This window comes from Calliphora vicina, chromosome 4, assembly GCF_958450345.1.
Source record: "Calliphora vicina chromosome 4, idCalVici1.1, whole genome shotgun sequence".
Taxonomy (NCBI): domain Eukaryota; kingdom Metazoa; phylum Arthropoda; class Insecta; order Diptera; family Calliphoridae; genus Calliphora; species Calliphora vicina.
The window spans coordinates 7,055,354-7,070,091 of NC_088783.1; the positions used below are offsets into that span (position 1 = coordinate 7,055,354).

The 14,738-nt window shown below is 29.1% G+C and overlaps 2 protein-coding genes across 5 annotated transcripts in view; one reads left to right on the forward strand and one right to left on the reverse strand.

Moving 5' to 3' along the window:
* Rhp (rhophilin) overlaps window positions 1-13,885 on the forward strand; it is a 150,222-nt gene extending 136,337 nt beyond the window's left edge. For 3 of the 4 annotated variants that reach the window (XM_065508448.1, XM_065508450.1, XM_065508449.1), the window contains exons 5-13: window positions 5,915-6,068; window positions 6,163-6,304; window positions 6,380-6,696; window positions 8,669-8,813; window positions 9,442-9,692; window positions 11,799-11,925; window positions 11,995-12,311; window positions 12,374-12,526; window positions 12,918-13,885. In XM_065508448.1, the coding sequence (XP_065364520.1) occupies window positions 5,915-6,068; window positions 6,163-6,304; window positions 6,380-6,696; window positions 8,669-8,813; window positions 9,442-9,692; window positions 11,799-11,925; window positions 11,995-12,311; window positions 12,374-12,526; window positions 12,918-13,118 (1,807 nt within the window). In that variant the 3' untranslated portion in view covers window positions 13,119-13,885. The remainder of the gene's footprint in view (window positions 1-5,914; window positions 6,069-6,162; window positions 6,305-6,379; window positions 6,697-8,668; window positions 8,814-9,441; window positions 9,693-11,798; window positions 11,926-11,994; window positions 12,312-12,373; window positions 12,527-12,917) is intronic. The other variant, XM_065508451.1, reaches the window with a different exon arrangement.
* LOC135956522 (histone acetyltransferase type B catalytic subunit-like) lies at window positions 1,906-3,281 on the reverse strand. The gene is made up of 3 exons (XM_065507055.1): window positions 2,758-3,281; window positions 2,322-2,679; window positions 1,906-2,263 (listed from the first exon to the last, which is right to left on the reverse strand). The coding sequence occupies exons 1-3, from the start codon at window positions 3,279-3,281 to the stop codon at window positions 1,973-1,975; spliced, it is 1,173 nt and encodes a 390-aa protein (XP_065363127.1). The 3' UTR covers window positions 1,906-1,972.
* Window positions 13,886-14,738: the final 853 nt, after the last annotated feature.

Below are 14,738 nucleotides of genomic sequence, written 5' to 3' on the forward strand. Positions count from 1 at the left end.
CGGTGTTAGGTGTCATTCCTATTACGTTCATATGTTCTAGAAAGTTGTTTACTGAGATCTTAGGTACATTTTTGTAGTTGATTGTTTCCTTGAATTTTGAACGGTTTGCAGGGGAAAAAAGGTAAAAAATCGAATTTTTTAAAGTTTTTTGCGATTTTGATCTTGAGAATGAAGTTTTTTGATTTTATTGTTATTTATGACAAGAGCTACAACTTTGCCTCAGAGTGTAAATCAAAATTCCGAACTGTTTGCAAAACTGGGAGATACGGGTCTTTTTGGTATTTTATAACGTAGTGGTGTCCGTATATGGTTATTATACCCTTCAGCTTCGTGAGAAGGGTATATATAAGTTTGTCATTCCGTTTGTAATTTCTACATTTTTCATTTCCGACCCTATAAAGTATATATATTCTGGATCCTTATAGATAGCGGAGTCGATTAAGCCATGTCCGTCTGTCTGTCTGTCTGTCTGTCTGTCTGTCTGTCCGTCTGTCTGTCTGTCTGTTGAAATCAGTTTTCTGAAGACCCCAGATATCTTCGGGATCCAAATCTTCAATAATTCGGTCAGACATGCTTTCGAGAATTTTGCTATTTAAAATCAGCAAAATCGGTCCACAAATGGCTGAGATATGAGGAAAAAACCAAGACAACCTCTATTTTTGACCTATTTTTTACCTATATCTGGATTACTAAGACATTAATATAGACAATATGGATATCTAATGATAGATATTTCAAAGACATTTGCAACGACGTATATAAGACCATAGTAAGTTGGACCTACAATGGGTCAAAATCGGGAAAAAAATTTTGAACCCGAATTTTTTTTTAAAAAAAAAAAAAAATTGAAAAAACAAAAAAAAAAATTTTAAAATTTAAAAAAAAAAAATTTTTTAAATTTAAAAAAAAAAATTTTTAAAATTTAAAAAAAAAAAATTTTAAATTTAAAAAAAAAAATAATTAAATTTAAAATAACAATCGAAAATTTTTTTTTTTCAAAAAATTCCAAAAACAACTGGAAAAAAAATTAAATTTTGTTTACCTAAAAATATTTAAAATTTTGAAGTATAATTTGGTGAAGGGTATATAAGATTCGGCACAGCCGAATATAGCACTCTTACTTGTTTTTTTTTCGTGTTGCACTGTGTAATATTATTTTGTATTACTTCCTAATTGCTTATAATAATTTTTTATCTGCTCTTCTATGTGACTAAACAAATTTCATAAATTCTTAAAATTGTTCTCTTTTAAGAATTTTATTTTTTGGGTTATTAAGAGAATTACAATTATTTACACTTACTAATTTAATGATATTGCAACTTTTTGCCTTTTTTATAAATACTTTTTTAAAAACTGCCAATTCATTTAAGTGAAGCAAAAAAATAAAATAAACCAGGAATTGATGTCAGAAGCTAAAATTACACTTTTGTTCTTAAGAATTTTATTTGTTTATGAAAATCAATAGCCTTATTTAATTTCTGCTTACACCCAGATACTTATGTTTGATGATGAGCTTTAGTCTTATTCTTAATGATGAGCTTGATGATGAGTAGACTTTTATATGGTCGGGCTTGACCGACCATACTTTCTTACGACCCAATTTAAGAAGACTATGTATGCTTTAACATAAATATTAAAAACTTTTATCGGTGAACAAACTCCGGAAAGTTGATTTCAACAGACAACAGATAATGCGTTATCTATAAAATTCCAGAATATACTTTATGTGTACGTAAAATCAAAATGTAGAAATTACAACGGAATGACAATCTTATATTTACCCTTGCCACTCATGGTGAAGGCTATAAAAACCTAAATAACATGCCCATTTGACAAAATCCGTTTTATTAGTACAATCACTAGTTTTTTATTTAAAATGATTTAAAAAATGAGTAAACAAACGAAAATTAAATGAAAAAAGGAAAAACGAAACATCATTATACAAATTATACTAAAATAAAAAGAACTGCCTTTAAATTACTCGTAATTTCTCAATAACTTGTTGATATTCCTTTTCCACTTGTTCGTATTCCTCCTGTAACTGTTCAATGCGCAGTTTCAGATTGGGTAAGCGGGCCCGTAACCATTCAGTGTCCATTTTAGCCTTTTCCATTTTTTTGATATCACTTAATTGTTTGTGATACACAGCATTTAAACGTTTTTTCACATCCAAACGATAGGAGGTGTAATCATCCTTGTCGTGTATATTTATATAAAACAAGCGTAAAATTTCATAGACTTTACGGCACTGGCGGGGGTTTAACTACAAAAATTTGCAAATAATATAAAAATATATTGTGATAAATTGTAGAAATATTAACTTTCAAAGCTTCTCTAGCCTCCTTGATCATTTCCTTGTTAAAACCCTTTTTAAGTTCCTCCTTTTGAAACGACTTCAGTTTCTTACACAAAGAGGCATCCACAAAATTACGCATACGTTGAAAATCATCCGAGGGATCTTCCACTGTTATGTCTATGACATTTTTCTGAGTTTGATAGAAATTATAAATGGTTTTTAGAAATTTGGTACCTACGCCCAACTTTTGGAAAGGTGGTAAAACCAACATTTGAGAAATTCTAGGACGTATATTTTGGGGATATGCATAATACTCATAGACGGTGGTGTAGCCCACAGTGGCAAAAGATACCTCACCATTATCATTTTTAAATTTTTCATAGCTGCAAAAAAAACAAAACTTTATTTAAAGATACTAAAATAGGTATAAATATTAAACTAAATATAAAATTTGTACATACCATATAAAATATGACCACTGTGGATCATCTACATCAATATAAGAAGCGGCATCCACAAACCATAATACAAATGTCTGCAAACGTGAGAAAAATTTCAAAAACGAAGGCTGTTTGTAGTTGGAATTGTAAAATTCAAACACTCTTTCTTTGCCATCATCTTCTTGCTTAAATTCAAAAAGTTTTTCACCAAAAGGCTGGAATTTGTCTGCCTTATCTAAAGTCTTTAGAAATTCATCCATATTTACAAAATAACAACCATCCGGCAGTTTTTCCGCTATCGTTGCCACCACATCATCAGCCTTAATATCTCCCTTAGACAATTCGTCCACCTTCTTGTCGTAATCTATGCCCAAATAAATATGCAACGGTCCGGCTGTGTACAGTATGCGTACTTTTAAGTCTTGATAGCCAAATATGCTTTCGGATTCGCCAAATATTTGATGGGCCATCAAGGGGTGAAAAGCTAATTCTTCATTTTCCAAATCCGACTTAGAACGTACCTTAACACAATGAAATGTATCCATTATTATCTATTAGTTTTCTAATTATTTGTGACAAACTTACTCAATTTGAATTCCACCACTTCTAAGGCATCCAATACTAAATCTTGGTATTCTTGTATCTGAGCCATGCTTCAAGTTTTTTGCAATTACTTTCCAATCGTTTGTTGCAAATCTTGACGCGCAAACAAATATTTTTTTCTTATTTCACTTAAAATTATATTGATATTTTTAACATTTATTTGAAATTTAGTTTTCTCTTTGTAATTTGTTATTTAGGACTTTCGTTGTAGATTTAAAGACTTTTAACAAAGCAAGAAGACTCCATGAAAAATAAAACAAAATAATTGTGCGAAAACATCTTCTTCCTTCAGGCATTCGCAGTGAACTGTTAGCAACAGAAGATGCCAGATGCTCAAGTGTTTTCTAGGGTTTCTGTTGAGTGGAAGTCAAGATATATTAATTATAAAGTGTGTCAAGATAGCAACGATATTCCAATGAATATTAAATTCTATGGCCCATAATCATAGTCAAACGGTCGGTTCTTTTTAAAAACAACTTTAAAATAAAAACCTGCTTTTTATTAATTTGCTACCATAGTCAAAAATAAAGTATGTTTTAAATTGAACCGACTTTAACTGGGTGCCACCGCAAATGTAGAAAATGTTTTCATACAATATACTAGGGTTCTATATATATAATATACTATTTCCTGAAAAATGTCGAAAAGTCAAAATCGACTTTTTGGTAGGAAAAAAGTCGAACAATCGAAATGTTATCTCAAAAGTCGAATAGTCGATAAAAGTCGAAAATAATCGACAAAAGTCGAAAAAAGTCGAATAGTCGATAAAAGTCGACTTTTTAGATTGTTTAAAAAAAATATTGCACTTGCATTTTTTGTAGTGTATGCTAATATATGTAAATAATAATTAAATAAATGTTTAAAAAATAAAGCTTTTTTCTACACAAAATTCTTACAACATTATTCTTACAACATTAGTCGCCTTGATAAATTTAATTTTTATTGCTAAACATTACAAAAGGCGCATCAATAAATGTAGAAACCATGTATTTTTTACAAGAAATGGTAAAAAGTTGAAAAAAGTCGGAAAGTCGAAAAAAGTCGAAAAGTCTATTAACTAAAAAGTCGAAAGTTGGAAAAGTCGACTTTTCATAAACTACCAAAAGTCGAAAGTTCGAAAAGTCGACTTTTTGTTTCAGCTATAGAAACCTACAATATACAACAAGAAACAGACAAGTGGCAACGCTGAACTGCTGACATACAAAATAAAAAAAAAATTAAAAAAAAACTTAAACAATTTTTACTTTGTGACGAACTTTTTTACTCGGCGAAGAACAGCTGATGCTGTTGTTAAACGAGTTATAAACAACTTCAGCTAGTTTTATATTTAGAGTCGACTTCAGCGTCAGAAGTATACTTTAACTTGTCTATGATAGACCTAAAGGCCACTTTTAAGTAAAGTCGAGTTTAATTCTCTTAAAATGTACTTTATTTTTGACTATGATTATGGGCCTATATATTTGTGGCCACTCTGGAGGAAGTCAATTATCTTTGAAATGGACCAGCAGATTTTTTGCACGGAACACTTTTTTTAATCCGTGGCACTTTGTAAATTCCCATAAAATTTTTCATTCCGGCCTTACTAAATATCATTGCTTTCGTTTTTTCGTTTCGTTTTTTTTTTCGTTTCTTTCAATGTTTTTTCCTCATTTAGTTGACATTATTTTGTGCATGTTCACATTTTTTTTCTGGTGTGATCTTTTATTTTTCTCTTTCTTTGTACTTGTATTTACAGACTATTGTTATTATTTTTTTAAAGTTTATTTTCTTATTGGATTTTTTTTTATAATTCAGTTTTTTTCGCACTTTTATGATTTATGTGAAATTTGTTGATTTTCTATATAAAATCGCATAAAATTTGGGTTAAGAGTTTAAAGTTTGTGGTACAAAGTACAATAGAAGTAATAAAAATATTGGGTATTGAGTTTAATTAAGGTATTAAGTTATTAAAGTTTTATGGCTTTCAGATAATTCAGAAAAAAGTAAAAACATGAAATGTTTTCAATTTTAATTGATTATGGAGATAAAATCAAAAACAAAGCAAGAATTGGGAAAACTTATTAAAACATTTATTTTAAAGAATTCGGGCACAGAACTGGTTTTGTACGAAAGAGAGTTCTTCAGAACAATTCAGAATGTTTTCTGAACTGAAACAATATTTTAAACAATATGACAACTTTAAAAACTAACAATGAATGTCATAAATATTAAATGAGTTTAAATTAGTATTTATGCTCGTTAAATATCGACAGCTATACAAAAAAAAGAACAACTAAAAATCCAATTTTTTATAATTTATGAAAACAAATTGTATGCTTAGATATTTTCCACACTGTATGTGCATTTTGTTACCCCCACAAAACAATGTATAGCTTTAATTTTACAAACTACACATAAACACACTATAAATAAACTAATTATTATTATTTTTAATTGTAATTGTAATTTAAACAACACAAACCCATAAATAAATAATACACTTAAGAAAATGATTTATGAACTACAAACTATTACATGATTTAACAACAATAGCAAACATTTACTTTAATCTCTCTCTCAATATTTCTCGTTACAGTCAAGATGGTGTAATGCCAATGATACCATTAGGTTTAAAAGAAACAAAGGAAATTGATTTTATGGAACCGTTTTCCGATTTTATACTAGAACACTATAGTGAAGAACCATCAATGTATACAGATGCAATAGCCGATATAACAGATACAAGACAGGTAAGAACAAAACACAATAAAGCTGTTATACTTTATATTGCTCATTTATTTAAGAATTTAATCTCCAACTAATTTTTTTCTGTAATTTGCTTAGGCCTCCAAAACACCCAGCCGTGATTGTCAGGGTGTGGCTTTACTCTTTCGCTACTACAATTTATTGTATTATGTTGAAAGACGTTTCTTTCCACCAGATCGAAATTTAGGTGTCTATTTTGAGTGGTATGACTCCTTAACCGGTAAGTTATCTATACAAATTTTAATATTTGTTTAAAAGAAACTGCTTAAACCTTAAAATTTAACAAATGTTATAGGCGTCCCCTCTTGCCAACGCACAATTGCCTTCGAAAAGGCCTGTACTCTTTTTAATTTGGGTGCCATTTACACACAAATCGGTGCCCGTCATGATCGTACCACAGAACAAGGTCTAGATGCCGCTGTAGATAGTTTTCTGCGAGCTGCTGGTATTTTCCGTCACATTTACGATACATTCACGAATGCCCCCTCCATGGATTTGAAACCGCAGGTCTTGGATGTTTTGGTATCATGCATGTTGTCACAGGCACGTGAGTGTTTGTTCGAAAAGTTGCAATTACAAATCGAGTCATTGGGTATAACGGAATCGAGTCATGTAAGTGTATAAATAATAATAATAATAAAATAGAAAGTATTGACGGTACAAATCAGCAAAAACATTTTTCATTTAAAATTTCAATAATTTATTTTTGTGAATGATTTTCGGAAGATGGACTTTTATAGGAGTTATGACTAATTATGGACCGATCGTTATGAAATTAGGTCTGTTCAATCAACATGTTTAAGAGATTTATGCCCGTTAAAGTGATTTTCTGTCGCAGGCCACATAATTAGGTGACATGATTTCCGCATATTAAGTGATTTTTTCAAATGTTTAGCTTTTATTTTGAAACATTTGTACAATACACAGAAAGAATTATTGCTAAAATATTTTCAAACAATCGCCTGTCTGAAACTAATTTTATTTTTTATAAATATTATTGGGATTTTGTAAGGAACTCAGAGACAGAAAATATCGTTTGGGTACTAGAGATTTTAGTGGGGATATATAACAATATTTCTGGGATTTTATGGGGATAAATTATTTAAAATAGGTTTGTTTCGGTAATAGCAATAAGTTACCAATACCTGAACTTTATTTCATGTTCTTTGAATAGAAAATAGAGATGTTTAATGCTATTAAATGTACGTATCATAACATATAATATGATACAAATTTTAAATCCAAATCAGTATCTCCAAAAAGTTTTCTAATTGTGCAAATCAAAACAAATTTAGATGGTAAAATTAAATTGAATTTACAATTGAGGAGTCGCAGAACAAAAGTACCTTTTTCGCATCTTTTCAAAAATTTTGTTTTTGGTATTTTTATAATATTTGGGTTGAAATCTTCTAGAAACAATCAAGTCAGCAAAATTTATAAAATGAAAAAAAAAATTATTTAATTTCAATGTGTAATTTGTTTATATATTAGATCAGGATTAAAAACATTAATTTAAAATTGTATCGTTAATAAAACGCATAAAAAACAAAGTTTTTAATTTTGTTTTTAACAAAACGTACTTTTTTTCTTTATTTCTTTTTCCGATATTAAAATTGTTTTATATCAAACATCCTTAACATTTAATGTGGAGACTTATGGCAATTAGATGTATCTATTGATAAGTAAGAAACTTGTTACCTTTTCCAGGTTCATGCAGTTTTTTAAGGGGGTGAAATAAATAAAACTCATTTTCCCAAAAATTTTAAATGTACAAAAAGTATATTTTGTTCTGTGGCTCCTCAATTGCTTATTCTCAACTTGGTTTATGCTAAATCTTTGGTTCAAAAATATGCCACTACTAATTTTATACAAGATTTGAAACAATGTGTTACGAGATGCAGTGGAAAAAAATGTTCAACCAATTGGAATGAATATTTTCAAAAGAAACTTTGACTAATTCATACGAATTTTGGTACCTTTTTAATATTTGAATAACTAATTCATGCAATTAACTTAATATGAAATTTAAATTTTTGTTAAAATTTTAAGCAAAACAATATTTGGGAATTTTTGAGGATATTTTTAATTTTGATTGGGGACAACGATAAAAAGTACCTGGCATCCCTTATTCTCCGTCACATTAAACTACATAAAATGTTTATGTCTTAAATCTTTCAATTTCATTTAATTTCTTAATTTTGTGACTTAAATCTTTTGTATAAAAATCCTTCATATTTCCAAATCCACGTCTGTGTCTAAAGTCTTTTGATTTGCCGCCATATTTAAAAGTTTGTATTTCTCTCATTCTCTCTCTCACTCTTTTTAAAAAAAAAACTCTGTTTAGGACAAACCGAGTTTGTGTCTTCACTCCTTTGTTATGGAAGCACAAAACAAGTATGTGTCTTTAATCTTTCGTTTTAAACTGCAAAATCAACAGTTTTACTGTAAAAATCTGATTCTAATCAAACTTTGATAAATTTTATTTATTTAAAAAAGAAAATATAATTAATCTACATACATACATAAATATTTGTTTACAATTTTTCTAAAAATATTTTTTTTTAATTTTTGTTCACTATTTTAGCTTTTTAAAGATTTAGCTGGCGAAGCAGCACAACTAACACAAGAGTACAATGAAATGCACAAAAATATACAACTGAACGATACCCATACATATTTGCCCGAATGTTGGGCTGGTCTAGTGCCACTCAAAGCGGAATATTATAAAGGTGAGTAAACAAAAAAAAAAATAAGAATACTGTGAGTTTGTAGTCAAACTCACAGTATTCTTATTTTTTTTTTATTATGAACAACATCATCATTACAACGATGATGATGATGATTGCAAAAAGGTTTGACAAAGATTCTTAAAGCAGCTTCTTTATTTCTGGTTTTGATGAGTTTGTTTCTGATGCATTGTTTAAATATCAGCCTCATGATTTTGTTTTAGAGTCTTTCATGAACTCAAAATGTTTTGTTTTCAATTTGAAGCTCTGCGTGTGAATAATCAATAATTTATGCCACAAAAGTTTTGTTTTTTGTTTAAGCAATACTATGTATACTAAATAATAGTGCAGCCAAAGACAAATAACTAACTAACTAAAATAAACTGGCTTACCTTGCATCAGCAACAACAATAACAGCAGCATCATCATCTACATTATTACTATTATTGTCATACAACAATGCTAAATATAAAACCAACCAACAAGCAACCATCACTTTAGTAACTTTTTTGTTTTAGAAACAAAACTCAAAAACCCCCAAACACATTTAAAGAAGAAAATCAACATTATTATTCTTCAATTTATTTCATTTTCCATTTCATAATCTATTTTTTCGGTTTCTCATACATAGCTGTGGCTCATCATTATGAAGCTAGAAGCATAGATGCCAACGATGACAAAGCTTCCTTGAGTACCAAAAAAAGTCAAGCCACCTCTAACGAATCGTTTATTGGTAATGCGCGGGAGGCAATGCGCTGTGCTGCCGATGACAGCGATGAGGAGTGCACAAGTTTGGCGGCCTTAAAACGGGCACATTTAAAAGAAGCATTGGCTAGTCATGAAGAAACCCAACGTCTGCAGCGCATGTGTCGTTATTTAAAGGTGAGTTGTGAATCTTGAAAACTGAAAAAAAACAGCGAAACATAATATTTATTTATGTGTGGAAACTCTCTTGAAAAGAGTATATAGATTTTTAAATGTTGTCTTTTTCTTGGGTGGGGGAAAAACTTAAATTCAAATAAATTGAAATATTGTAATTTTGGATAATTAGATTTTAATTTCATTTGTCGTAAACAATCTTGAGTGTTCTAAAAGCTTTAAAATTTCCATAATTATTAACAATTGTATTTCAGAAGTTTCTACTAGAAATACAAAGGGAAATTTCGGAAAGTTTTCATATTTCCAGGAAACGTAACAGTTAGTTTGTGACTTTAAAAATAAAAATCCATCTAAAACAGTTATTATTCAACGTAAAAGTAAAAGTTCGCGTGAAACTTTTAAAAAAGAGTTTTAAATAGCCGTCATAAAAAACACAATTGAGGAGTTTTATTTTTCCCGTCGGAAAAAAACTCATTTTTTTTACCGTCAGAAAATTAAACTCATTTGAGGAGTTTTATTTTTTCCGTCAGAAAATTAAAATCATTTGAGGAGTTTTATTTTTCCTATTAGAACTAAAACTCATTTGAGGAGTTTTATTTTTCGCGTCAGAACTAAAACTCATTTGAGGAGTTTTATTTTTCCCGTCAGAAAATAAAACTCATTTGAGGAGTTTTATTTTTCACGTCAAAAAAATAAACTCATTTGAGGAGTTATATTTTTCCCGTCAGAAAATAAAACTCATTTAAGGAGTTTTATTTTTCGCGTCAGAACTAAAACTCATTTGAGGAGTTTTATTTTTCCCGTCAGAAAATAAAACTCATTTGAGGAGTTTTATTTTTCACTTCAAAAAAATAAACTCATTTGAGGAGTTATATTTTTCCCGTCAGAAAATAAAACTCATTTAAGGAGTTTTATTTTTCCCATCAGAAATATAAAACTCTTCAAATGAGTTTTTTATGACGGCTATTTAAAACTCTTTTTTTTAAGAGTTTCATGCGAATTTTTATTTTCTCAAAGAAATTCTGAATGAGCACGTCAATACGAATCTATTGGTATATAGCAGTAAAGGTCTCCGTTGACTCTAAGTTTTTGCTTTAAAATTTTCTGGATAACCTTTATTTACGGTTCCTGCATATTTCATATTATACAAGTAAAAGCTTTTTACAAAGCTGTTGAAAACTTAGATTATGGCTTTTAAACCATCTAGAGTAAAAGCTTTGATGTTCTTATTATCGAAATGAAGTTAAAGGGTTTTTGTTTGAAATTGATTGTTCATTTGATAAAAAATAAAAAAGCTTTTTGTCTCAAGTAGATGTAAAAGCTCAATTGTTAATGTTTTCTGCATGTATAGGAATTTCTCGAGAAGCTTTATTAATAAAGATCTGTCAAGATTTGTCTTATACATATTTAAAACAAAGATCAATAAAAGCTGTTTGGTAAATATTTATATGTTTCAAACTATTTTTGTCATACTGCTCTTTTAAAGCTTTACAAACTTTCATTTAAATCAAGCTTTTTAATATTTACATATTTTTGTTTAAAGCTTTTTCTAATATACCATTATTATTAGCTATTGAGTTATTTATAAATCAGAATAAATTTGTACCCCTTCGTCAAAGCTAATGTGCTGTCATTCTTATTTCAATCGTTATTGTTGTTTCTGTTTTTACCCACATGCTGCACATGTATTCCATACATAGCCAAAGTTGATGATGGCTTATGATGGCAATTGTTTAGCTATGCTTGCCACACCATCTATGGCAGCTTCATTGCCATATTCTTCTGCTTTTTATTACATAAATTTTTTTCATTTACTAAAGCTGTTGCTTTTTCTTCTGCGTGGTGGTTTGTTAATTTCTATTCATCTTAAAAAGATGACGAATGCAGCTGCATTGATTTAAAACCATTGGGTGTTCCACTGCATTTGCTTGCTTGGCTGACTAAGAGTCTGACTAGGCTTGGTGGTGGTGGAATACCTTTTAAGAATGCTGTTAGTTTTTGTTACTTTTTGAAAGTTTGGCGTATAATTGACAGCAAATTAAACGCCTTGTGCCATCAACTGATTTATTTACTAAAATATTTTCTGGTTTTCTTTTACTTTTTTTTTAGAATAAAATGTCTCTAACACAAGTCATTAAAGAAGCCCAGTATAAGACACAAGATGAATTGGAAAAGTTCTATGAAGAAATACCAGAGAACGAAATCGATGAGATATTCGATATCAGTCAAGTGGAAGGTAAGTATTTTATACAATTTTAATCAACTTATTACAACTGTTAATTCTATTTTTATTAATAATTTTCAGCCTGCTCTAAATTCACGCTGACTTTAACTGGTCCCGATTTTACTTCGTACAAAATTGAAGATCCCTTCAAACGTTTAGGTCCCATTGCCATTTTCTCGGCCAGACGTCATTGGACTGCACCGCGTTGTGTGCGCCTACAAAAGGGCTCTTCGATTTATCACGATGGCACCCATTATCATTGTCACTGTCCATCGCCTGCCGATGGTCATGAAGTTGGCTGCAGTTTGTACAAAGAGGAATTGGAGAGTTTTGGTTTTCATGTCCAAGGTGATTCACCGGTTATGATAGCGCATGTCGAGATTAATTCTCTAGCCGATGTAAGTTGGAATATAATTTCTCTTAATTTGGGACTGTACTAATTTTGAAATCTTATTTTTAGATGGGTGGCATTAAGGAGGGTGATTTCATTGTCGAAATTGCTGGCATCGATGTTAAATGGTACTTGCATCAACAAGTGGTGCGTTTAATACAGTCATGTGGTTCAACATTGGAACTGAAAGTCATTACGCCCATGGATAGGAATTACTTAAAAGTAAGTTCAATAATGGCATAGATTTTGTTAAATAAAAAAGCTTTTAGTTTATAAATTAGTATGTACATAAAACTTTGAAATAATTTTGATTTTGAAAAAAAGCTTTTAGCTTGTAATCTCATCAACTATAATAACTTTGTAAATAATCTTATATAATCCATAAAGAATCAAACTTTATTAAAGTATTTTTTAAATTTAAATAAAAGCTTTTTTAATTTTAACAAATCTAATGTATTAAAAGCTTTTTTCCTAAAAGCTCCTAAAGTTTTTTTATAAAAATCTTGATAAAATAAATACAAATTAAAAAAAGCTTTTATTTAAATATGTTTTTAACCAATTGTAAACAATGATATTTTATTATTAAATCCTAACTTTATGCAATCTTTTCCAGCCTTTATCATCAAAGGGTTCGATTTCCACTTTATCTGCCGCTAGTTCTTCGGGCGTTTCATCGGGCTCATCCAGTCCCACTGGCACCACAAGCAAACCCAAAATACGTTGCAAGTCTACATCAAAATCACGTGTTGGCAGTGTTTCATCAAGTTCTTGGAATCCATTCAGACGTACGCCTAGTTTAGCTAAGATATTTTAAAATTCAAGTTTTCAAAAACAAATCACAGAATTCGAACAAAAATCTTAAACAAAAAATCAGTGGCCATTTAACAAAAATAATTTAAAGAAATAAAAAACAAAACAAAACAAAAAAGCAATTTATGTGTAATTTATTATTTAAAATCTATATTTTTTTGTTAGTTTTTTTTATATTAATTTTCGATTTAAATTTATAGAAAAAAAACAAATCACACAAATTTTATACGAGTTTATATTTAAATGTAAATATATTTTTAAAAATAACTTAACAAACTAAACCACTTTGTAAAAACTTACTAAAATAATTTCCTTTTATTTCCTGATAAAAAGAAAACTATTTTCTTAGCAACACTTATTGTAAATTAAATAATAAAATAAATGTTTATTATGAAAGTTTTAATTATTATTTCAGTTAAGTTTTAAAAACTTTTTATACAAATCTACCACAAGAGCTGAAATTTAAATTAATAATATTATTATTTATCGAATCTTCTTTATCTTTTTTTAAAAAAAGCTTTGTCGACTTCCATTCCCCTGAAACAAAACTAAAACTTTAAAATATTTTTATTGAAATATTATTCTTACTAAATAATTATGTATGTATTTGTATTTTTTTTTTAATATTTAAGCCATAAATATTTATATAAACAACAAAAAATTTATTGTATATTTTATATATAACAAAACTGAAACAAAATTTTGTGAAAAATTCATTAAACTTGATTTATTTTCAATAAAAAATTGTATATATTTTATAAAAAAAAAGAATTTTATATTATTAGAAAACAAGGACAATATTCTGGAAGTCATTACCAGAATTTTATTAGTCATCTATCCACTATCAAATTAATAACTTTTCAAATAGCTTGCAAATTATTACGTTTCCTAGCTCATAACATGCAAATGCATTAAGAGAATTCCAGCTTTAAATTGAATAACTTTATAGCCACCCACTACCACGCCCACTTAGCTAGAAGTTGCTATATTCTTTACTGACTTATAAATAGCAGGCGAGGTATAATTTTTTGATAGCCATTAAATTTACCACTTCCATATTTACTAACTCTACCAATTTTCAAATTAAAACTTTCAGAGATATTAACGAAAGTAGAAAATATTTTAAAAAGTGGGCGTAATAAATAGCTTGCAAATTATTAAGTTTCTTAGCTTATAACCTGCAAACGCCTTAGGATATCAAGAGGAAATTAAAACCTTACACTATCCAACAAATTGAGACTTTTTGATTGGAACAGAATAGCGACCCTATAAGAAACCCTATCTGAAAGGGCATGTTGAGTAAATCATTTTTATAGAATATAATAAGATCATTTTTATAGAATTGTTATAGTCCAGCTGGTCTGATTTTTATACCCATCACCTTCGTGAGAAGGGTATATATAAGTTTGTCATTCCGTTTGTAATTTCTACATTTTTCATTTCCGACCCTATAAAGTATATATATTCTGGATCCTTATAGATAGCGGAGTCGATTAAGCCATGTCCGTCTGTCTGTCCGTCTGTTAGTTGAAATCAATTTTCTGAAGACCCCAGATATCTTCGGGATCCAAATCTTCAATAATTCTGTCAGACATGCTTTCGAGAAGTTTGCTATTTAAAATCA

Coding starts and splice junctions, on each gene's coding strand:
- LOC135956522 (XM_065507055.1), bottom strand. CDS start 3,281: ATGGATACATTTCATTGTGTTAAGGTACGTTCTAAGTCGGATTTGGAA. Junction 2,680..2,757: donor CAGTGGTCATATTTTATATG/GTATGTACAAAT, acceptor TTTTTTTTGCAG/CTATGAAAAATTTAAAAATG. Junction 2,264..2,321: donor AGGCTAGAGAAGCTTTGAAA/GTTAATATTTCT, acceptor AAATTTTTGTAG/TTAAACCCCCGCCAGTGCCG.